Source organism: Dipodomys merriami, unplaced genomic scaffold (assembly GCF_024711535.1).
Source record: "Dipodomys merriami isolate MVZ:Mamm:240054 unplaced genomic scaffold, mDipMer1.0.p SCAF_7, whole genome shotgun sequence".
In the NCBI taxonomy this organism is placed as follows: Eukaryota; Metazoa; Chordata; class Mammalia; order Rodentia; family Heteromyidae; genus Dipodomys; species Dipodomys merriami.
Window position 1 is genome coordinate 35,517,445 of NW_027206290.1, and position 23,758 is coordinate 35,541,202.

General features: G+C 39.8%; 2 protein-coding genes across 6 annotated transcripts in view; one reads left to right on the forward strand and one right to left on the reverse strand.

Annotated features, from left to right (window-relative positions):
• Window positions 1–1,670, reverse strand: part of LOC138816535 (guanylate-binding protein 7-like) — a 96,742-nt gene extending 95,072 nt beyond the window's left edge. The window contains exons 1-2 of the mRNA XM_070006338.1: window positions 1,602–1,670; window positions 981–1,085 (exon numbers count right to left, since the gene is read on the reverse strand). The gene's annotated coding sequence lies outside the window, so the exon portion shown is untranslated. The remainder of the gene's footprint in view (window positions 1–980; window positions 1,086–1,601) is intronic.
• Window positions 1,671–1,782: 112 nt separating this feature from the next.
• Window positions 1,783–23,758, forward strand: part of Kyat3 (kynurenine aminotransferase 3) — a 61,905-nt gene continuing 39,929 nt past the window's right edge. For 4 of the 5 annotated variants that reach the window (XR_011368679.1, XM_070006334.1, XM_070006333.1 and 1 more), the window contains exons 1-4: window positions 1,783–1,839; window positions 10,561–10,660; window positions 21,282–21,340; window positions 22,438–22,582. Coding sequence is in view for 4 of the 5 variants with exons in the window: in XM_070006334.1 (XP_069862435.1) it covers window positions 10,562–10,660; window positions 21,282–21,340; window positions 22,438–22,582 (303 nt within the window). In the remaining variant the exon portion in view is untranslated. The remainder of the gene's footprint in view (window positions 1,840–10,560; window positions 10,661–21,281; window positions 21,341–22,437; window positions 22,583–23,758) is intronic. The other variant, XM_070006335.1, reaches the window with a different exon arrangement.

Below are 23,758 nucleotides of genomic sequence, written 5' to 3' on the forward strand. Positions count from 1 at the left end.
CAAATCCCTAAGTTCAAACTCTCAGAAGAAGTAAATAAATAAATAAATAAATAAATGAATAAAGACAACAAAATTAAGCCTTTTGCTTCCTAGTTTAAAGCATCATTGTTCAGCTAAACTTCAAATTCTCTGTCTTCTGGCTTTGTGCCTCCTTTTTTCAAGAGTGAAAAAAAAATCCTTCTTTAGGTCGGCATGTTGTGCTGTTTTCAATCCTGCTGTGCATGAACATCAACTTATTAAAAAGATTCCCTGCTCTCTGCCCTTGCCCTGGCTTTCTGACAGAATAGGTCTGAGAGGGTCACTGGGTACAATAAACACAAGGAAAGGGAAAGGAATGCCTTCAGTCTGCTGCTGCTGCACAGGCTGCATTGCCTAACACTCAGGTCGTTTTCTGTGTCAAACATAGTTTGAATTTTAATAGACTTTTTAATTGTGTTTGAGCTTAGTTAAGATATCTTTTCTTGTTTAAGATATAAGTTGCCACTTTTCTTTCTATGTTTTTAGTAAAAGGAAATACAAGTTCCTTTGATGTGTGTGTGTGTGGGAGGGGAAACATATCAAACATTGAAATACAAATGAAAGAAGAGCAATTCCTCAAAGTCCAGACTCAAGAATCAAATAGGGCAAGTAGGCTGCCTTTACCAAAAACTAGAAATCTACATAAAGATTTAACAAAATATTTTAGTCTTTGATACATCCAATAGGCAAAGTAAAAGTCATCAGACTTTTAGTTCAAACCCTAATACTGAGAAATTAGACAGTAATTTCTTAGGCTACAGGGACTTATTTATTTAATAGACACTAATTAAGTATCTACAGTGTACTCTGCCAAGGACTGGGAAGTATGGTTGTAGTCTGTCTCATAAGGAGCTAACAGTCTAGTATTGAATATAGATATTGAAACAAATATATATATACTAAATTACCCAAGAAATTAAGAGGAAGACATCTATCATTTAGGAAGGAGTTGAGCTACACACCTTGCCAACTGCAGTACGTTCCATTCGTCCATCCAAGACTGGTTTTGTTGGTTCCTGGAGGTCTGAATTCCCTCTCTCCTTCCCTCACTCCTACCATACCTTCTTCTTAAAATACAGGAGGAAGAAATGGGGGGAAAGATGGAGGGGAGGGAGGATACTTAATAGAAACTCACCTTTTGGAACACTGCCCTCCTCTTAGGAGTGACCCATTGTGCTCTTCCTTTCTTATGTCCTTTCTAAAGAGGTCATCTGTTTCCCCCCATTCCCCTGCATTCTCTCTTCTTTCACCAGACTGGTTAAACTGTCCTGGAAGGTAACAGCCTCTCCCCCACCCCTTCCCACCCGATCTGCAAGCCTGCTTCAGTCTTAGGGTCGGCGGACTCTTGGGCTCCACCTGGAGCCCACCCTCGTCTAGCCCCCGGGCCCGCGAGTGCACCCACCACCGTCCAAACCTAGCCCAGGCCTCATCCCAGGCCCAACGACCCCATCTGCGCCCCAGATCTTCCAAACCTGCCTTTTTCTCTGTTCCAAGTTTACTGCCCATCTCGCCCGCCCCAAACACAACAAACCCGCTGCCCTCTCCCCTCCCGTTAGCCTCCTCGGCTCAGAAGCCGCACCCACCCTGGTCCACCCGCGCGGGGCAGAACTCCCAGGGCAAGCCGTGCCCGCAGCCCCAGGCCACGACCTAGCTCCGACCGCGCGCAGCCCCGCCCCGCCCTCCTCCCGCGCAGGAGGAGCATCCAATCCGCAATCAGCTCAGCTCACAGCCAATCAGCAGCCCGCATTCAGACCGCCGGGTCGGTCTAGTCCTAGCTCCCTCCGCGCTCAGTCCGGGGCTGGACTCCGGCAGGACAGCGAGGTGAGTGGGCCGGGGGCCGTGGGGCCGGGTGCGTCGGGCCGGGCTGGGACGAGCCAGGTACGATTCACATTCCTGAACAAGACTCTCGCTCAGTAGCCACGGGGCCGCTGCAGCCGGATCCTAAGCCAGGGCCTGGGGGGCCGTGGCTGAGGGACCGCCCCAGGGTCTCCCTGGCTTTCCCCGCAGAGCCTGGCGTGGGTGCCTGGCCTCCCGGGAGCCTCTGCACCCCAGTCACCGACCTGTCACCTTTTGTTCTCATTGATTGTGCAATTTGGAGATTCAGAAAGAAAGAAGTCCGAAGGTAGCACTTCTGTCCCAGTTCTTCGCGAACCCATGATCAGGGGTGACTCCTCCCAGAAGTGAATCTTAGTGGAGTCCAAAAGTGTTTACCGGACAACAGCAAGCCAATCTCGCCTCTGGGAACGCAGTAAAGGAGGAGGCCCCAGCCTCTGGACACATCCCATACAGGGATTGTTAAAATCTGACCTCACGTATGAAAGCCTAGGATTTGCATGCAATAATGATGTGCCCAAGTTGCACCAGGCAGCCATCTGTCTTCCTTTTGGAGAAACTGATAATTACACAGATCTCAAGTCACTTGAGCATTTGTTTCAACGATTTCTGGATGGACCTCCTTCAATCTTGTGCTGATGAACTTTAGCAATAACTTTGCCTAACAACGTGATGTTGAGTTTTTTCCTTCCTACTTTCCTTTTCCAGCCAGCATTTTGTTCACCTCTTGGATGCTCTCTCTGTTGTAACCAGTGAATATTACAAACCTTTTAGAAGTGGTCTAACAGGAAAAGCATGAAGTGAAAATAATCTCGCTTAGTGATTTCTTTGATCAATGTGGTCTGTTCTTCTGTAGTTACCCCACTGTGCAGTTATCTGGTGGTAATCTGGCTTTAGTTTACAAGCTCAGGAGAGCCTTCTGGAATTGCCTTTTCTGCCTACTTATGCGTATGCATACACTCTATATGCATATATATGAAAATGTTTACAGCTTGATATTGATCATTTGAACTTAAATCTAGAGCATTAACCCCTCCCCCCCTTTTTTTTGGTTGTGGTGGGGTTTGAACTCTGGGCCTGGGTGCTGTCCCTCAGCTCTTCTGCTCAAGGTGAGCGCTCTACCACTTGAGCCACAACACTACTTCCTTTTTCTGAGTGGTTTATTGGCGATCAGAGTCTCATGGACTTTCCTGCCTGGGCTGGCTTTGAACCTCGATCCTCAGATCTCAGCCTCCTGCATAGCTAGGATTACAGGTGTGAGCCAACAGTGCTTGTCTAAAAACACCTAATTAATTATCCAACATAACTGGGTTTCATATGACCTTATTATACTTGATTACCATGTTCTTCTGTCACTTATATATTATTCATTTTCCTCTCCGTCCCCCTTTTACTGCTAGTCTCCCACTTCTCCTGAACACTCCCATTTGCTTTTATGTCCTTTTATTATTTTTTGTTTTATATGAGAGATAAAATATAATTTTGTCTTTCTGAGTTTGACTGATTTCACTTAATGGTGTTCAGTTCCATTTTTCTGAAAAATGACATAATTTTGCTCTTTATGAGTGAGTCACTAAAACTCCACTGAGTATATATGCACTACTTTTTCTCTATCCACTCATTTCAAGTGAGCACTTAGGCAGAGTCCATGATTTGGATATTTTGAATGGTGTCCCAGTAAACAGCAGTATGAAAGTATATTATATGTTAACTTTGATCCCCTTGAGTTTGTCCATACTTGAGAGTAGTGCAGGAGGATCATAAGGTGATTAGTTCCATTTTTAATTTTTTGAAGAATCTCCATAATAACTTTAGCAATGGCCTCACTAATTTATATTTCTACCCACAGAAAGAATGTAAAAGTCCTCCACCCCATCTTCACCAGCACTTGTTATTGGGTTTCTTGATGATAGCATTCACACTGAGGAGATTTGGTTTACATGTCCTTTATAATAACGAAAGATGTTGAATATTTCTGATTTTGAACAACTATTTATTTTTTGCCATTTTTACTTTTGAGGTCTGCTCAACTCATTTGACCATTTGCTTGGACTGTTTGTTCTTTTGGTCTTTAATTTCTGAGTTCTTTAGATATTCTGGATATTAGTCAGTTGTCAGATGAACAACTAACCTAGATGCTCTCCCATTCTGTAAGCTGTCTCCAATCTGGTAATTATTCATTCACTGTGCAAAGTCTTTGTGTAGCTTATTAGTAAATATAGGCATGTTCACTATAATTCTAATTGCATTAGAAAATGTTTGTCAATACATATTTACTTCATGCACAGAAGAAAACTGGCTTGCTTCAAAGCTTCTCAATGTGTGACTGAACACGAAGGGTTCTTCCCTTAGTGGGTAAAAAGAGTAAAGAGAAGGTCATTACTTGCAGTAAGTTGGAAGCACACTAGAAATAGTTCACAAAACATTGCCTTTCCAAACAAAGAAAGCAAAGAGCTTTCATAGAAAAATATGCACCTCCATATTAAGAATGGTCTATAAGCACATGCCCGGGCAGGCACATTCCGGCACATATTCATTTTATACATCACATGTTAAAAAAAAAAAAAAAAAGGTAGACAAGAGTGCCCCTGCATAGGGAATTTACTATTAGAATGAATTGAGTTTACTCTAGGTCACATTAAAAGAATGAATTAGAGGCCAGGAGCCAGTGGCTCATGCCTGTAATCCTCACTACTCAGGAGGCTGAGATCTGAGGATCACGGTTCAAAGCCAGCCCTCGCAAAAAAAGTCCATGAGACTCTGATCTCCTATATACCACCAGAAAAATGGAAGTGGTGCTGTGGTAGAGCACTAGCCTTGAGCTGAAGAGCTGAGGGACAGCACACAAGCCCAGAATTCAAGCCCCACAACTGACAAAAAAAAAAACAAGAAAGAAAAGAAAAAAGAGTGAATTAGATAGACTAAATGATTTTGGATGATTTTTTTGAAGGATACAAACATTTGAAGAACAATAACAAAAAAAAAAAAACTTTAAAAGAGCCTTAACAGCCAAGCGATGGTGGCTGGAAATGGAGCTGTGGCCCATGATCTTAGATTCTTTGAGTTTGCCACTGTTGCCCCTAGTTCCTTCCACAAGGAGGTTACCCAGGAACCAAGTGAAATGTGAGAAGTAAGATGGAATTGGGTCTGAGTGTTGCAAATTCCATCACTGAATGGTGATAGGTGAAAGGTTCAAGAAAAAAGAGGGATTATAATGTGGCAAAAGCCAAAGGAACATAGTGTTTATGGGAGGAAGGGGACTGGGCTATCAATATTTTAAACTTCACATCCTTAAAAGATGTGAGAATTGCTAGATGTCCACCAGATGTAACAACCTGATAGTCAAAACTGACTTTAGCAAGAACTGCTTTGATGAAGAAATGTTAGCGAAGTCAGAGTACATTAGATTGAGGAAAAGGAGACAGCTAGTAAAATAAGCTACGGTGGAAAGCTTTATATTTTTTTATGTTGTGCATTTTTGTTTTTGTTGTTGTTATTGTTTTTGTGGTACTGGTCCTGGGACTTGAATTCAGGGCCTGGACATTATCACTTAGCTCTTTTGCTCAAGACTCTACTAGTAGCACTCTACCCTTACTCCATTTCCAGCTTTTTTGGTACTGTGATGGAGATAAGAGTCCCATCAATTTTCTTGCTTAGGTCAGCTTTGAACGATGAATCTCAGATCTCAGGTGGCTGAGGCAACAGTGCCCTGCTCTGTGTTCTTTCTTAATTTGAAAGAGAATGAGGAAATAGTTGAATATAGAAAACAAGGTTATAATGATTTTGAGCAGAAAAATCATAACCCAAACCATGGAGCAGTGGAAAGCATTTGGAGGCAGAGATGGTGGAGGGATGATGCTGTTGTAGGAGGATCATTTCCTTTATTATAAGATGGCAGTGGGGGAGGGGTGTGGAAAGGACTTTGGGAGTTGGGCTTTTAGAGTTGAGCCCTTTGATATCTTATGGTTTCCCTGGGATAGGAAGCAGAGTCATATGCTTAGACTGAGAAGAATGGTAGAAAGTGTCAGGTTTGGATATAGAAAAGGAATAATCATTTTGAACCGTGGGAGAGAAGTACTCACTACAAAATTGAGTTGAAATCCTGGGCAGTGTTGTGGGTCAATTTGAGCCTGACGTCTCTTTTGGATTGAATATTGGGTCACTTGTCCAAGGCAACAGTGTTCTAAGGTAGGGGCATGATGAAATTATTGGATCATGAGATCTCTGATCTTATCAGTGGATGAGTTCATAGCTTAATGTGCCATCAAGTTTAAGGGTCTAGCTGCAGTTGAAAACTCTTTGAAGAGTATATTTTGCCTCTGGCCCCTTTTCTCTCTCTTTCTTCGGTGAGCAACTTCCTCTACCACACATTCCTGCTGCCATGAGATTCGGCCTGACCCCAGGCCCAAAGAAATGAAGCCAGCCAACCTTGGACTAAAACCTCTGAGCCAGGAGCCAAAGTAAACCTTTTCTTTTTTAAATTGACTTTCTGGGGTATTTGTTTTTCATGGTATCGGAAAGCTAAATAAGACGATGATCATAAATTGTTAAATAAACGAGTCCTGCTACTTCACGTGGCTTTCTCTAGCAGTCAACTAAAATAGGATGCATATAGCAGAGGCCTGTAGAGTTTTGCTTTGAGATATACAGGTGGTCACAAGTCATTTTGTCAGCTGTTCCCTAAGAAGCTGGTCATACTGGTGACTACAGGGCTTGGCTCACAAACCTGCAGAGCTAGAGTTTAAGCTCACAAATGACTATCCAGTACAGGGCTTGGCTCACAAACCTGCAGAGCTAGAATTTAAGCTCACAGATGACTATCCAGTGGCTTGACAATGCCTTCTAGCAGGAATTCATCGGTTTTTTTTCCTGTTTAAGAAAAATAGATAACACTATAGAGGCTGGGAATTCATTTACTCATTTGTCTTGAGGAAAAATATTAGATTATATCAGGTTCGTGAGAGTCTGACTTGTCTGAAGTAGATTATCATGACACTTAGTCCATTGATTTCAAGAAGCTTATCTACAATACACTTATCTACAATACAGAAAAGGATTTTACTTATTATTTGTTTAAGTACCTAGGAAATCAGGTTGAGTTAAATAATTGGGCATTTATTTGATGAAAAAAGTATCTTCCTGAGTTGGGCGCTGGTGACTCACACCTGTAATCCTAGCTACTCAGGAGGCTGAGATCTAAGGATCTGACACACAAAAAAGAGTATCATCCAGATATACTCATGATAGCTCAAGATGGTTCCTTTTTTTTTCCTTAAGACTTTCCTTTCATCTAATCTATTTAGTCTTTTTTCCAGAAGAGTTAGTGCCTCAAGAATATGTACATGTAGTTTTAAGAAAACTTGATCTTAGACTTGAAAACATAAAATATAAAGGGTATCTAATTACTTTTGTGGGGTTTTTTTTTTGTTTTTTTGGTGGTCATGGAGCTTGAACTCTGGGCCTGAACACTGTCCCTCAGTCTTCAGCTCAAGACTAGTGCTCTACCACTTGAACCACTGTGCCACTTCTGGTTTTCTGAGTGATTTATTGGAGATAAGAGTCTCATGGACTTTCCTGCCCAGACTGGCTTTGAACCAGACTGGCTTTTTTTTTTTTTTTTTTTTTGTCATGGGGCCTGAACTCTGGGCCTGGGCACTATCCCTCAGCTCTTCAGCTCAAGGCTAGTGCTCTACCACTTGAGCCACAGCGCCACTTCCGGCTTTTTTCTTTTTGCTTATGTGGTGCTGAGGAATCGAACCCAGGGCCTCATGCATGCAAGGCAAGCGCTCTACCACGGAGCCACCTTCCCAGCCCCGAACCAGACTGGCTTTGAACTGTGATCCTCAGATCTCAGCCTACTGAGTAGCTAGGATTACAGGCATGAGCTAGGTCAGCTACTGGTTACTTTTTAAAAAGGCCATCTTTTATACAAGAATTCTCATAAGTAGCTCACTTAAATCATTATTATTGTGTGAGTATGTGAGCATGTGCATGCACGTGCCTGACCTGGAGTTTGAACTCTGAGCCTGAGCACTGTCCCTGAGGTGTGCTGGGTTGTTGTTGTTTTTGTATGTTTGTTTTGTTGAAGGCTAGTGTTCTGCCCTTTGAGCCACTGCTGTACTTTACAGTTTTTCCTGGTTAATAGAGATTTAAAAAAAAAAAATCTCAGGGGCTTTACTGCCCTGGCTAGCTGTACAGCATAATCCTCAGATCTCAACCTCTTAAGCAGCTAGAATTACAAGCATGAACCACCAGTGCCCAGCATTCAATCATTCATTTTTTAAAATGTGAGTTATGGATTTACTGACTCAACAGTTGCTTAATAGACTGCTTGCTGCTGGCAGAGAGTTTGGTGGTGAGCAGAACACACCAGCTCTCTCCTAGTAAAGTTTACAAATTAACCAGTGAGAGATTGAGTAAACAGACAAACAAAAATGTTCTGCAAAGAAATAATAATAGGCTAGATAAGAGGCTGGCATAGGTTACATAGTTAGGGAAAGCCTTTCTGGAAACAGTCATTTAAGTTTACATTATATTGATGAGCAGGATTTTCTTTCTTTCTCTCTCTTTCTTCCTTCCTTCCTTTTTCCCTCCCTCCCTCCCTCCCTCTCTTTCTTTCTCTCTCTTTCTTTCTTTCTTTCTTTCTCTCTTTCTTTCCCTCTCTTTCTCTCCTTTTCTCTTTCTCTCTTTCTCTCTACTTCTCTCTCTTTCTCTTTCTCTCTCTTTCTTCCTTCCTTCCTTCCTTCCTTTCTTTCCTTCTCTTTCTTTCTTTCTTTCTTTCTTTCTTTCTTTCTTTCTTTCTTTCTTTCTTTCTTTCTTTTTATCTTTCTTCTGAAAGATTGAACCCAAACATGTTAAGTACACACTCTGCCAATGAGCCATATCCCCAGCTCTCTACATTTTAACAATCATCTCCTATATCATTATTATTATTATTATTATTATTATTATTATTATTATTATTATTATTATTATTGCTAGTCCTGAGGCTTGAACGCATGGCCTGGGAAATACCCCTGAGCTTCTTTTGCTCAAGGTTAGCACTCTACCACTTGAGCCACACACAACACTTCTGGCTTTTTCTGTTTATGTGGTACTGAGGAATTGAACCCAGGACTTCATGCGTGCTAGGCAAGCACTCCATTTTTTTTTTACAGCTTTCTGCAGCAGAAGCATTCTGGTAACTTAGAGAGGTTCATCACGAGCTTCAGCATCCCTTTGAACACAAGATTTCATCTGCTTGGCTAAGGTTAAATGAACTGTTGTAGATTAGAGAAATACCATTTATGGGTACAGCAGCCATATATACACTCAAGAGAATAACCCTATCAGGAAAATCTTCCCAGTACATTCCTGATTTCCTGTTTTCACCAGCTGGCTTTGTGAAGTTTCATTTCCTTGATCTAACTGTACTTATTCGTGACTTGTAACCGGTTTCCTACAAGTCGAGAAGCAGTTCCAAAATGCATGCCTGTTTTGTGACTGGAATCGGTAGAAATAGCTCCCTAGCTATCTATGCAGTTATTGAGGAAAAGTTCCTGAAAAAATAACCTAGGATTCACCCACATATTCTCTGTTTATTGAGCATTTGTTGTCATCCACCTTTCTAAACAACTGAACAATCTGTTCCTAAACACTTTTGCCCTGTTGTAACAAGCCATGCTTGCAGTGTGTTAACCAGGCTGAGCTTAAACTCCTGAACCTCTAATCTTGGTAGCTGGGATTATAGGTGTGAGCCACCATACCCTGCTTATACATACTGCTTTCAATGGTTCTAATTATCCAGAGGATTCTGAAATTTGAGTAGATCCTAGATTGATATATTCATTATATTAAATATACTAGGGAATAAAATTGTATTTACTGAAATATATTGCTCTTAATTAGATAAAAGTAGATAAACACCTTATTTTTCATTTCAACTTTCTTTAAAGACCTCTAGTTTAAATGACTTAAGTATTTGTTGACCTAATTATAACATCAGTATATCAGAGATACATTCTCCAAAGAATACTGATGTTTATCTGGGAATGGCAGAGAATTGTGATGAGAATCCCTGCACAGGAAACTACAGACAAAATAAAAAATATTCAGACAACGGGTGTGTGTGGGGGGGGGGGTGTGAGAGAGAGAGAGAGAGAGAGAGAGAGAGAGAGAGAGAGAGAGAGAGAGAGAAACAGAACTAAGAATTACATCACATTATTTTGAAATGATAATGAGCCATCATGATTAATAAAACGAGTTGCCTTGGTGCTAGTTTGAACAGCAAGTATATTTTGTATGGTTATAGTAGAATCTGGGAAAGCTTATGGTTCTATCTTATGTAATACCAGGTGTAAACCTCTTCTTTTTTTTAACTTCCAGATTTATTTACTTTTTCTGTTAGGGATGACATGAGCAGCTCCATTTTGATTGTGATAACTTGGTACATTTCTTTCACAACACATTTTTCATAAGATAAGGAAGAATAACTTAATCAGAATGATTCCACATTGAGAGATGAGAGAATAGAAGTAAGATTCAAAAAGAAAGAAGAGAGGGAGGGAGGAAGAAGGGAATCTTGTTCAGTTATCAAAACTGTGTATTAATAATATAAAGAAGTTCATAGTTTCTCAGTGACCTATAAATATCTGGTAACCTTGTAATCATATTTATATGTTTATATAATTATATTCATCTATTTTTTCCAATTTTTCTTTTCTTTTCTAGCATGCTTTTGGCCCAAATGAGACTCTGTTCCCTTGGCAATAAAGTAAAATTTCTGAAGACAATTCCATCTTCAAAAACCCTTGGGTTCTCTACTTCTGCTGTAGGTATTGCTTATCACATATTGACAAACATTCTGTAATGTTGGTTTTTTAAAGATGCTCTTTTCCCCTCAGATACTTCTGTTTTCACAGTGTTAAAGATTGAATCCGGGGTCTTGCACATGGCAGGCAAGCACCATACCACTGCATCTCCAGCATCTGTTATTCTGAAAGGGTCTTGATATGCCACTCAGGCTAAACTCACTGTGTGGCCCAAGCTGGCCTCAAACTTATGGTTCTACTTTCTTAGCCTGCAAGGTGCTGGAATTATCTGTTTGTGCTACAAAGCCTGACTTTCCAGGTGCTTTTAGTGAGTGTCTTATTGGAATGGGTGTATCTGTTATATCATGAGTCTTATAATTGACCAGAACTGCCATTCACTGAGCAGCTACTTGCCTGGATGGGCTCAGACAATGTGTTGGGCATTATATAATCATTACTTTAGCTTTCCTCAAACCCTTTAACTTTTGTATGATTTTTTTGTATTCTTATTTTACACACAAGAAAGTAAAGACTGAAGATAAGTCTAGTAACTTGCCCAAGATCAAAGTTTGGGAACCCAAATACCACAATCATCCTAATGTCTATGTTCTTTTTTTACGCAAGAAAGAGTATTATAGCAAGTGAAAGTGCAGGTTCTGTGACTTTTAGTTTATAGAAAATGCAGTCGATAGAGGAGCAGGTAAAATGTTAGGTTTTTAAAAAGAGGTAGCTGAGGTAGCCACACCGCGCACAAGGTATTCAGGTAAGGTGTAGGTTTATTCATCATTCCGGCTGGCACCAGGCCGTGTTGGCCCTCCATGCTGCTGGAAAAGAACTGGGAAAGAGAGCGTCTGGGACTGGCTAGGCCTTATCTAGGCTAGGATGGGGAAAGGTGTGGCCACATCGAATCCAGATGTGACCTCAGCAGATGCAGATGTGACCTCTTCCAGGTATGCCAGTTGCCTAGGTAACACAGGTACTGGGTGGAGACTGCTGTGAGGAAGGTGGAGTCTGCTCGTCATCCAGGAGCAGACCTTACAACCGTATTTACTTTATTAGAAGCTTCTATTATCCACAACAATCTTAATACCACTGAAAAATTACTTTGAAGGACTTACTATGAGGAAGAGAATGGAATGAAAACAGAACTGTGCTTTTCTATTTTACTTACTTTTTTAATGAAGCACCTGATTTATTACTTCTATAATTCTTTTTTTGTACTTCTATAATTCTAAGTAAATAGTGTTCTGGACGCCAAAGGGAAAAACATACTGCTTATATAGCAAGAAGAGAAATTAATAGCCACTTGGATGAAGATTGGTTTACATTTCCTATTTTAACATCCAGACTTTAAAGACAAAAGAAAGAGGGAATGGGGAAGAGAGGGAAGTAAGAGGAAGGATGAATGTCAACATAAAATAATGATTCTACCTGAGATGAAATTTATATAATTTTTATTGTAAAGATACTGTACAGAGGGGTTATAGTTACATGAGTAAGGTTATGAGGATATTTCCTATCGAGCATTGTTACCCCCTCCTTTGTTTTTCCTCTACCATCCCTTCCAGTCCCACCTCCCTAACTCCTCCTTCCCCCCACCCCTGCCCCAAAGTTGTAAAGTTTGTTTTCAACATAATGTCTTGTATATCTCATTGTTACAGTGGGTCAACCTGTATCCTTATTTCGGCATTTTGTTATTTCTCTTCCCCTCCCCAAATAAGAAAAATGTATATACAAGAGGCAGGGCACTGGAATCAAATACAGTGAAAACAGGGGTTATACCGTGGGGGAAGAACATACAAAAGAAACAAAAACAAATCACATAGTATTTAGGAATTTTTTTAAAGTTTCTTCTGAGGCAAATGTGAGTGACCATGTTATAGGAAACATGAATTCAAGTTCCTCAGAGCTTTATAGTGGAAGAGGTTACAGGAACATTCACAGTCCCAATGAAACACAGTGATGGGCAGGTATTTTCAAAATACAGTGTGTGGTCTTTGGGTAGATGACGCCACATATTATCTTATAGCATTCTTAGCTGTATGATTGGTAGAAGCTAGGGCTTAATCTATCATGATTATGGATATTTTCACCAGAGAAACTGGAAGATAAAATGTGTATCATCCTCTCCTGCCAGAAAGCTAGTGAATATCCAGAGAGGCATACAATGAATCCACTAGTACAGAAAGAAGAAAGGAGAAAAGCAAGGAAGATCTAACAAATGAGTTTTGACAGATGTAGGAAGGATGTTTTGTGGATAGGCAAGCAATAAGTTAATAGAACAGAAGAAAACTAAGCAGGCTAAACAATGCAGTCTGAATGAATAAATAGGAAATGGTTATTCTATCCAAAGGTGGGTGGTCAGACTTTAGGTGGACATTGAAAGGATAAGTGGTATTCTTTTTTTTTTTTTTTTTTTGGTCCGGTTGTGGGGCCTGAACTCTAGGCTTGGGCGCTGTCCCTCAGCTCTTCAGCTTAAGGCTAGCGCTCTACCACTTGAGCCACAGTGCCACTTCCGGCTTTTTTCTTTTTGCTTATGTGATGCTGAGAAATTGAACCCAGGGCCTCAGGCATGCAAGGCAAGTGCTCTACCACTGAGCCACCTTCCCAGCCCCAGATAAGTGGTATTCTTTATACTCTCTGTGCAACTTTGTTATGGACCTTAAAGCTGCCATAAATTAATTGATTGATTTATTAATTAGTTCATTAAAGCCTAAGCCAGGCACTGGTGGCTCATGCCTATAATCTAGCTATTCAGAAAACCAAGTTTTGGAGGAGGATCTATTATGGCCAAGCTAGGAAGAAAAGTTCACTGTCCTCCATCTCTAAAAAACAGGATTAAACACCTGGCTCAAGTTGTAGAGCAGCAGCCTAGCAAGCACAAGACTGCATTCAGACTCTATTCCTGTACAAAAATCAAATCAAATCCAGTATTGCTTATAGAAAGAGATACCTCTAACACCTAAATGCTTGCAACTGAAGCACAAAAATATTACTTGTTTTACAACAACTGAGACAGTTTTCCTCCTTCAATCTGTCCTTCCCTAAAGAAGACTTTTATATGTGGAAACAGTACATTTAATCCATACCACTCCACCTGTTTAGTGTGAAGTTAACTTAAAGTTAGCTTAATTGTGTCTTCGCTATGTTCTGAGTGTCCACTAGGCTTGAGTACATACATGTGTGTCTTTTTCTTACTGCATATATTATGTGTTTCCCCCGCCCCTCGGTGAATTTGCCACGTTTATCCCACACAGACTTACATGGGGAAGGCGTTCATTTTCAGCTAAGTCAAATACTCTGCCTACTTCACATGCTAATTGATTTTGATGGTTAGTTTGGAACAGAGCTCTATCTGGCTTGAGCGCTCCACACTAAATAATCTTGTAAATTTTAGAGGGTAGGTATGTTTTACACAGTACAGAGCTTGGCCTTTTAGAAGGAATTGTTCTCAGGCTAACTTTGATCTCGATTTACCCCTTTCTGTCTCAGCCTCAGATCCACATTTCCAGGTGTTGTGTTGGTTTGTTTAGCTTGTAATCAAATCAAATTACCTGTGCCTAAAGAGTGGCAAAATGGCCCAGAGTTGTGCATGTGGGTGAAAGAAATACACACACACAGACACACACACACACACACACACACACACACATTCACACATACACATTCTTTCTCTCCTTTCATCCTTCCTTTCCTTACTTCTTTCCTTCTTTCTGTCTCTTTCTTCCTTTCTCTCTCTTCCTTTTTCATTCTCTCTCTTTCCTTCTTTTTCTTTCTTCCTTCCTTCCTTCCTTTCTTCCTTTCCTCCCTTTGTTGTTTCTTTCTTTCTTGTTCCTGGTACCAGAGTTTTAATTCTGTGCCTTGCACATGCTCTTTTCTACTCAGGCAGGCTTTGAACCACAATCCCCTGGACCTCATCTTCTTGCACAGATAGGATCACAAGCATGAGCCACTGGCACCTGTCTCCTTTTACTATTTGTTTCTTAAGACAAGGTCTCACAGGCTAACTTCATGTTCCCAACCCTCCTGCCCCGCTGGGACTACAGGCATGTGCCACCCAATTTTTAAAGTGAATCAATGAAAAGGTTAAATCATGATTTATGAATATATAACAATAAACATGTGCTAAAGTTTGTGACTTTTCTGAAGTGATAATTTAATACCTGTGGGGCCAGGCATGTGTGCTTTGCCCAGTACTCCAGGCCATGGAAGGTACTGATCATTTTGTATGGCCCATATAATGTTATAGATATCCATATAATGTTACAGATATGGCCCTTGTCTCGAAAAGAAAAGATTCCCCATTCCTCTGAGGAAATCTGTTTTCCTCCTGTTTTATTCATTTGTTCTGTCAGCACAGGTTACAGACTAGTGATGCTATCTGGAAAAAAAAACAACTCCATAAAATAAAGCAAGTATAAATATATCTTGCTTCAACGGTGCTGTTATTATACATACTTCTGAATTTACTGTCCTTGGCTTTCTGCTTGACTACCTTTAAGTCATCTTTCCCTAAATGGTCTGCCACCATTTGCAGGCAGATTCTGTTATTCTGCCATGCCATCTGGTGGCAGAAGAGAGTAATTTGTCTAGGTCTTTTTTGGTTGTTTTGTTGTTTTGAATATGTAGCCATGCCTTGGAAGACGTGGACAATCTACGAGGTGATGTTGTTTTGCCTGATTGTTTGAGAAGAGTTTTGTCTAGAGGGAGTACCCTGGAAACTTTTTAAAATCTACAATAACCTTTATACAATCACTCAATGGCTGTAAATGTCATAAAATCCCTGCCAAAGCCAATATATAGAGTATATCCATCACTCCTAAGAGATTAATCATGTTCCTTTTAATTTTTTTTTAAAGTCAGTACAGTGGCTTACCATGTAACCTAGGCTTTCCTGGAACTCACAATGCTCAACCTCCTGAGTGCTGGGATTACAAGCATGTACCACCACACCAGGCTCCTTGTGTTCCTTTGCAGTCGATCCCTCCTCAGTTATTTTTTTTCCTTTAGTAGTGTAGGGTAGTTGGAATTTTTTGATATTTTATATAATTGAGATTATGTCATGCATATCATCTTATTCATGTTATTTTAATCATTTATCTTAAATAGTGTGATGTATCAGTACTCCTAGCTTTTGAACCTTGGGTACTATGTCTTTATATGATTAGACAATAATTTACCTGTTGATACACCTTCAGATTGCTTCCAAGTTTTGGAATCATATCCTGTGAATATGATTGTTTTGAACATTTGTATACCAGTCATTTATGGACATACGTTTTCATATTGTTGGGTAGACATATAACAGTGGAGTGACTTAGTTGTGTAGTAGATTTGCTTAATTTTTACCTATCTGGAAAACCATTTTCCAAAATGGCTAAGCCATTTGATGCTCCCTTCAGTGCTGTGTAGTGTTCTATTGCTTCACACGTGCTGACACTGGGTATCTACAGTTGTATGGATTGGGACCTTGTGCTATCGAACTACGGTTTTCATTTTCATTTCTCTGATAACTAATGATGTTGTGCATTAAAAAAACCACTTTGGAGCTCTTTCTCTTCTGTAAAAAGGCTGTCAGATCTTTTGCCTAGTTAAATTAGACTATCTTTTGTTGACTTGCAAACATTGTTTATATATTCTGTAAAAATGATCTTCGTAAGATAGGTGTTTGTAAATATTTTGTGGCTCAACTGAAAATATATAGGAGGCAGAGACAGGGAAATTTAAGTACTGGTACCCTATCTGAAAAATAAACTAAAGAAGAAAACAAAAAAAGAACTGGAGGCAGGGGTCCGTGGTAAAGTCCTTGGCTAGAAAACACAGGGCTCCTGACTTTCAATCCCTAGTACCATAGGGGGGCGAGGGGGAGGGGGGAGAGAATAACTTCGAGATAATTATTTCCACTGAGTGATATCTTAATAGATTTTTAAGTCAGGCCATGGACAGCCATGAACTTTTCTTGGGTGCATACCTCTATGATAGTGAAGTTAGGGGACAGGATGGTGGTTTGTCTCTTGTGAAGGAAAGCAGAGACAAAAACAGACTTGAAGCAAAACACTGTAAGCCTTAACAGTGTCTGAGGGTGCATTTCTCCCAATCCCTTGATGGCACTTACTATCTACTAAATCCTTTTTACCTAAACTGTTTATGGTGGAGATTGTGTCCCACTGATACCTGTGGTTTTTGAAATGTCAACACACACATAAACACACACATTCATATAGGTTTGTGTGTGTATATACATCCATGCACACAAGTATGTGTATGCATACATATGTATATATAGCTTTTCCTATTTCTTGCCTTCTCTTGTTCTCTATTATTATTACTAATGACTATTTTGGGAGCTGTGATCCTGGAATCTTTGTATAAGGCTTTGGTTCATAGATTACGGTGTATAGATGTCAACAGCCTTGATTTCCCCAGCTTCATCCTTCAGACTTCGGTTCATAGATGACTGTATATAGATGTCAACAGCCTTGATTTCCCTCAGCTTCAGCAGATTTTTCTGCACCTGTCCCATCCCATCTACCTGCATCAGGTCTTATCAGCCAAGTCCTGATGAGACTTGACTTAAACTTTAAGGTACCTAGACTCTTAGGATCATGGGTCATTTTTTTTTTCATCCTTCCAAACTTCTTATTCCAGTAGGTTTGAAGTAAGCATTTTGAAGATTTAATAAGCTTCTTCATATCTTTGCCAAACTCGCCACCTTGTGGTCAATCTAAGGAACTGCATTCTTTAGCTTCAAGCTAACAAGTTTAAGCTGTTTATGGTTGTTTTGTATCAATAATACAATGATGTTCATAACTATGTCTGATTCACAGAAGAAGTCACCTCACGTAGTTACTTAGGCCCACAAATTATATAAGCCTTGTAGTGTTCCTTTATACATCTGGGGCTCACACCTAATGCTCTATAGGATTCTAGGTTTGTTTAATTTCTTGGTACAGGCTCTCCTGGGGGAAATAGGAAATACAGCAATCATTTGCATCTTTCTGAATATAGGTGTATTTTCACTTTGTAGGGAGTCTTGTGAAACTTTATCAGTGAATTGGTTTCCCTGGGTTGCTTTAACAAATAAATGACTTAAACAACAGAAATGTATTCCCTCATAGCCTGGGGGGGGGGGGGGGGGACTAAAAGCTTGAGATGGATTGTTTCCTCCTGAGAGGTGAGGAGGAATCTGTGCCAAACCTCTCCTCAGTCTTCTGGTGGTTTCTTAGCAATCTTTGGTGTTCATAGTCTTGCAGACGCTTCACTCCAATCTCTGCCTTTGCTTCCACACATCGTCCCTGTGTGTGCATGTGTCCAAATTCTCCTTCCAATTATCTCATCTACACACATTGAGTATTGGGAATCAGAATTTCAACATCTGTAATCCAACCCATTCGACCTCCTACTTGATTATACTTCCACTTCATTTCTGCCATAGTTTTTTTCACAAGTATTTACTGCTCCCCCCCCACCCCCTCCTCCGATGGGCAATTAGTTATATATTGCTCCCCCAAGTCTGGCCATGAAATCATCTTGGCCAATAAAGCATGAAAAAAGAACTCACATGTATGCAAGCAGAAACTTTTAAGAGCTTTCTCTCTTTATATAGTCCTGCACATGGAGACAATGACATTGAACACAGCAGTGGTTGAATTTCAGTGCAAGTACAGTCTGAACAAGAAGGAAATCCATCATTTCAAAGTATGGTGGGGGTCATTTGTTATCACACTTTAACGTAAGCAGATTGACAAAAGTACCTACCTTAATTTGAGTAATGCCCAAAATTCTCTCCTAATAGGAGTGGGTTTTCTTCATCCATTCATTAAATATTTGTAGAAAACTTACTATGTCTTAGGCATGGTGCTACACGTTGGTTACTACAGTGATGGTAACTTGACCACAGTCCCCAGATATCTACTCAAATACCAAGTCGCTAGGGCACAGTGCCCAAATGTTTGCTCCAGTACCAACCCAGATATTGCTGTGAAGGTATTTTTAGAGGAGATTAGAAGTGAAGCGAGGAAACTTGGAGGACGGTGCATTGTTCTCCACAATGTGGCTGGGCTTCATTTAGTTGACACCTTGTCCCACTTGCCCAGGAACAGAATCATGCCTTTGGATTTGAGTTGTAACTTCAGTTCTTTCCTGAGCCTGCAACCTGCGGATTTCAGACTTCCCTACTACAAAATGGCATGAGCCACTTTCTTAAAAGGAAATCTCAGCTGAGTGCCAGTGGCTCACAACTGTACTCCTAGCTACTCAGGAGGCTAAGATCTGAGGATTGCAGTTCAAAGCCAGCCTGGACAGGAAAGTCATGAGACTCTTAACTCCAATTTTTTTTTTTTTAAGCCAGAAGTGGTACTGTGGCTCAAGTGGTAGAGCACAAAGAGACTCAAGGACAGCACCCAGGCCCTGAATTCAATGCCCAGGCCTAGCCAACAAATAAATAAATCTCACACATCCTGTTGGTTCTGATTTTTTGTGAAGCTAACACTGACAACTACCACTAAACAAGCTGTAAGAGCAGCTAGGAATTTTTTTTAAGTACTATCTATGAGGAATGCTAAAAACAAAAAATACTACAATTTAGTGGGAACACACAGGAAGAGACCTGGCCTATGTAAATTTTAAATGTAATTGTATTTGGTATGTAATTTATCTACTGCACACTATGAATCTGTACTTTGCATTGGTGGTTACCCACTAAATGACTTGCTAAAGCTGTGACATTCTTTCACTGCTATTAAAGGACATTTGTTAAAATCCCTTTTTCTCTTTATCATGCAGGAGGTTTTGTCTTATAAAAGTAGTCTTTTGAGTATCATCAGGTTGCAATAGGACTTAATCACATGTCATTCTAGAAGGTACTTTAACCTCTGGAGACTTTGCATGTGACTTACAATATGAGTTTCAAAGAGTAAAAATAGACAGAGAAAGGCATTTTTAGTGCCATTATTGGGAACAGAATGAGAACAATGGTATATTTAATAACCATTATCATTATCTTCCAGATTGAATTAAAATTACTTTAATACTCTATTACAAAAGTCTGCAAAAAAAGCTGTCAGTCATTTTTCTTATTTTCACCAGCTTGTTAACAATGAGCTCAAAGCTATTTCAATACTTTTGAGAAATAGTATAGATGTCACTTTCGAACTTGAAGAATTAAAATATTGCACACTATGTGATAATCGTAACTTCTAATATTCTTTTTCTACCACAGTCTTTAGTTTGCATGATGTGGCTAGACCCGGTCGAAATGACTAAATATAAGAGGCAGCATTTCAATAGTAGCTTAGCAGGTCTTACACAATGAACCTTAGGAGAGGAAGGTAGTTCTAAGTGTAGGCTCTAGAGTGAGAACATGAGATCAGATCTCAGGCTGAGTCCGTTTGGGTTTGAAAACTACTACTTGATGAATCTGTGAAACACTGTGTTAATCCTCCCAATAGTTCATTATCATCATAGGGGGAATGAGAGCTTAGGAGATATTAACTAGTTAATTAAGATGTACTCTGCTCTGTAATGTTAATTGTGATTGGTTGGAACCCTGTATCCAGGGGTTTTTAAACCACCTGGTAAGTTCCTCTCACATGCCATATAAGGAGCTCACTTAGAAAATATTGAGTATGTTCATCAAATGATCTTCAGAGCACTGGTCACGATATATCTTAAACTGACTTTTAGTGTTATTGTATTGTCTTTACTATATTTCAGTCCTTTAAGTTAGCTTTCTTTTTTCTTTTTTTCTTTTTTTTATTTTTATTTTTGCTGGTCCTGGTGCTTGAACTCTGGGTCTGGGTGCTGTCCCTGAGCCTCTCTGTGCTCAAGGCTAGTGCTCTACCACTTGAGCAACAACATCACTTCTGGCTTTTCTGAGTAGTTTTATTGGAGATAAGAATCTCCTGGCTGGCTGTAGAACCATGATCCTCAGATCTCAGTATCTTAAGTAGCTAGGATTACAGATGCAAGACACTAAGACCCAACTTTAAATTAGCTTTTTAAACTAACTTTTTTGTTGGTGTTATTGTGTTCTTTAATATGTTTCAGTCCTTTAAAAGGCAGATGTGATAGGGTGATAGTTTTGGACAAGAACATGATCTTAGGGTTCATAAGAGTAGCTAGGATTACAGGCACTAGTACTCACACCTGTAATCCTAGCTACTCAATAGGCCAAAATCTGAGAATTCTGTTTTGAAACCAGCCCAAGCAAACGTGAAACTCTTAACTCCAGTTAATCAGCAAAAACTGAAAAGCGTTGTGGCTCAAGTGGTACAGCAACCTACCTTGAGGGGAAAAAAAGCAAGAGACAACGTAAGGCTCTGAGTTCAAGCTCCAACACCAGTACAATGAATAAATAAACTTTAAAAGTGAGGAAAAGCATTCCTTAGAACAGGAGGAAATGGGATCCTCCTCAATATTTTGTATTGGACTCTAGAACTGACCTCTATTTCATAGGAATTCAATAGAATTATTTAATAGATAAAAATCTATTCATTAATAGTTAATAATAGGTAATTTATTTCATTTATCTTACTATTCACAGGTGATGACAGAAAAAGGAAGAATGACTTTTGATTAACTGACCTTCCCAATCTTTGATTGAAAACCTAAAATGACTCTTTCAATATATATCTCTTTCAGAAAATGGCTTTGAAATTCAAAAATGCAAAACGAATCGAAGGAATTGATAGCAATGTATGGTAAGTGTCTTAAATTCTAACCATCATTGGGCATTTTTTTTTTTTGCCTCATCAGTAGTTCAAAAGTGGAGCCATTCATTTAATTCATCAATTAAAATGAAATGGAAGGAAGCTTGTCACCCACACTTGTGTTTCTTCATATAGCCAATGTGCCAAGTTCGATACTAGGCACTGGACACAACAGCACAGAAAAAAGAAATCTGGTTTGTGTGGCTTAACACTGTTTAATTTTTTTTAATTTTATTATCTTATTAAACTATTAACTTTTCTTTGTTTCTTTTTCTTTTCTTTCTCTTTCCTTCCTTCCTTCTTTTCTTCCTTCCTCTCTCCTTCCCACTGTCTCCTTTTTAAGATAGGGTTTCCAGTGCTGAGATTACAAGCATGCTGCACTATATCCATCTGAATTTTTCTTAATAGTAGTTGATAAGCAATAGCTGGGAATGGTTGAAAAAAATATATTGGTTAAATATGGGTAGCATGGAATGGAGGATTTTAAAGAATAGTATTAGGCTCATTAATTTAGCCTTCATTTTTTTTATTTACACATGGTATATTTACCTTGTTGGTAATGATTTGTTGTTGTCATTGCAAACACTTGTTTTATTTGTGTGTGGTGGGGGTGGGGAGGTGTTAAATTCAAGGCCTTCCCTCTGTCCCTGAGCATTTTTGCTCAAGGCTAGTACTCTACCACTTGAGCCACAGCCCTACTTCTGGCTTTTTTGGTGGTTAATTGAACGTAAGAGTTTCATGGCCTTTCCTATCCAGACTGGTTTTGACCTGTGATCCTTAGATCTCAGCCTCATGAGTAACTATGATTTCAGGCATGAACCACTTGTGCTCAGCTTTTTGTTTTGTTTTTTGAATCTGCAAAACTAAGTTATATTTTTTTCTATTGTGTAATAAGACTAAATCCATACCAAGCAAGGTTTATAATTATTATACTTACTAATTACAGCATTGTTTTTTTTAATTTAATTTAATTTTATTTGTGAACATACTGTACAGAGGAGTTACAATTACATGGGCAGGATAATGCGTACATTTCTTACCAAGCATTGCAGCCTCCTCCTTTACAGCATTGTTGTTCTTCATCTTAGGACTGAATTTACCAAGTTGGCTGCAGATCCATCTGTGGTGAATCTTGGCCAAGGACTTCCAGATATATCACCTCCTCCTTATGTGAAAGAAGCATTAGCAGAAGTTGCATTCACTGATAGCCTGAATCAATACACAAGGGGCTTTGTAAGTTCCTCAATACGTGTGGGCACGTGTTTGCATTTCATATTATGCTGTCTACATGTAAACATGTACTTATTCATAGTTAACTCCTGGTAAACCCAGAGTTCCTCTCTTTGACCTTACCTCTCTAGGATGACCTTCCTTAACTTCCAGTCGTCTGGACCATTATTTACTGCTGTTCCAAAGTGAGATCTTAGAGCAGCCATCGAAGAAAAACCATTCTTTTGGAACATGTCTTTCTATCTTGTTAAACACGCACACAGTCCCAGCTTCTGAGTGTACTCTGTCTCCAAATAACTACTTTCTTCTTCTCTGTCCTACCTTGATCCTCTTCTTCATCCTCCGGTGATGAAATGCTTTAAGATGACCAGACATTTTCCTAAATTAACTGACCTTATGGGGCTGGGAAGGTGGCTCAGTGGTAGAGTGCTCGCCTTGCAGGTATGAGGCTATGGGTTCGATTCATCAGCACCACATAAGCAGAAAAAGCCAGAAGTGGTGCTGTGGCTCAAGTGGTAAAGTGCTCGTCTTGAGCTGAAGAGCTGAGGGACAGCACCCAGGCCTCACAATTTACAAACAACAACAACAAAAACACTGACTTAGAAAAAATCCATACAGCTATTATACAACTGAGCATTTGTCTTTCTTTTATGACAGTGTGGAAAATGTGGGAGGACAGAAGATAGGAAGAAAACTCTTTTGACTTTTTGTCTTTTAACTATAAAAGTCTGCAGGGTTGTGCTTTGGAAACAGGATCATAGGTAAAAGATGTGAGACTGACCATAACCTAGGATTTGACCCTGGTGGGAATTTGACTGTGGTGCTCCCACGGATTCACCCCTGATCTATCCCATAGACCCCAACCACATACTTCACTCCCATGCATTCACATCCCTTTTGCCAGCCTAAAACTGACAAACAGAGAAAATGAAATCAGATAGAAGGAGATAAGGAGGATTGAGGTTCCAGATTAGCCTGGGCAAGAAAAAAACTTATGGTGTTGAATGACTCCCATCCCACCCCTAGCAGGAAGGCTAAAATAAAATAGGAAGATAGCAGTTCAGGCACAGAGACTGGGGCCAAAATTAAGACTAGCCCATTCAAGAAAAGAGCATTCGTAGAGAGTCTGAGTATCCAGCACAGGGATAAGATTTCACAAGAACCCCAGTTATATTGGCC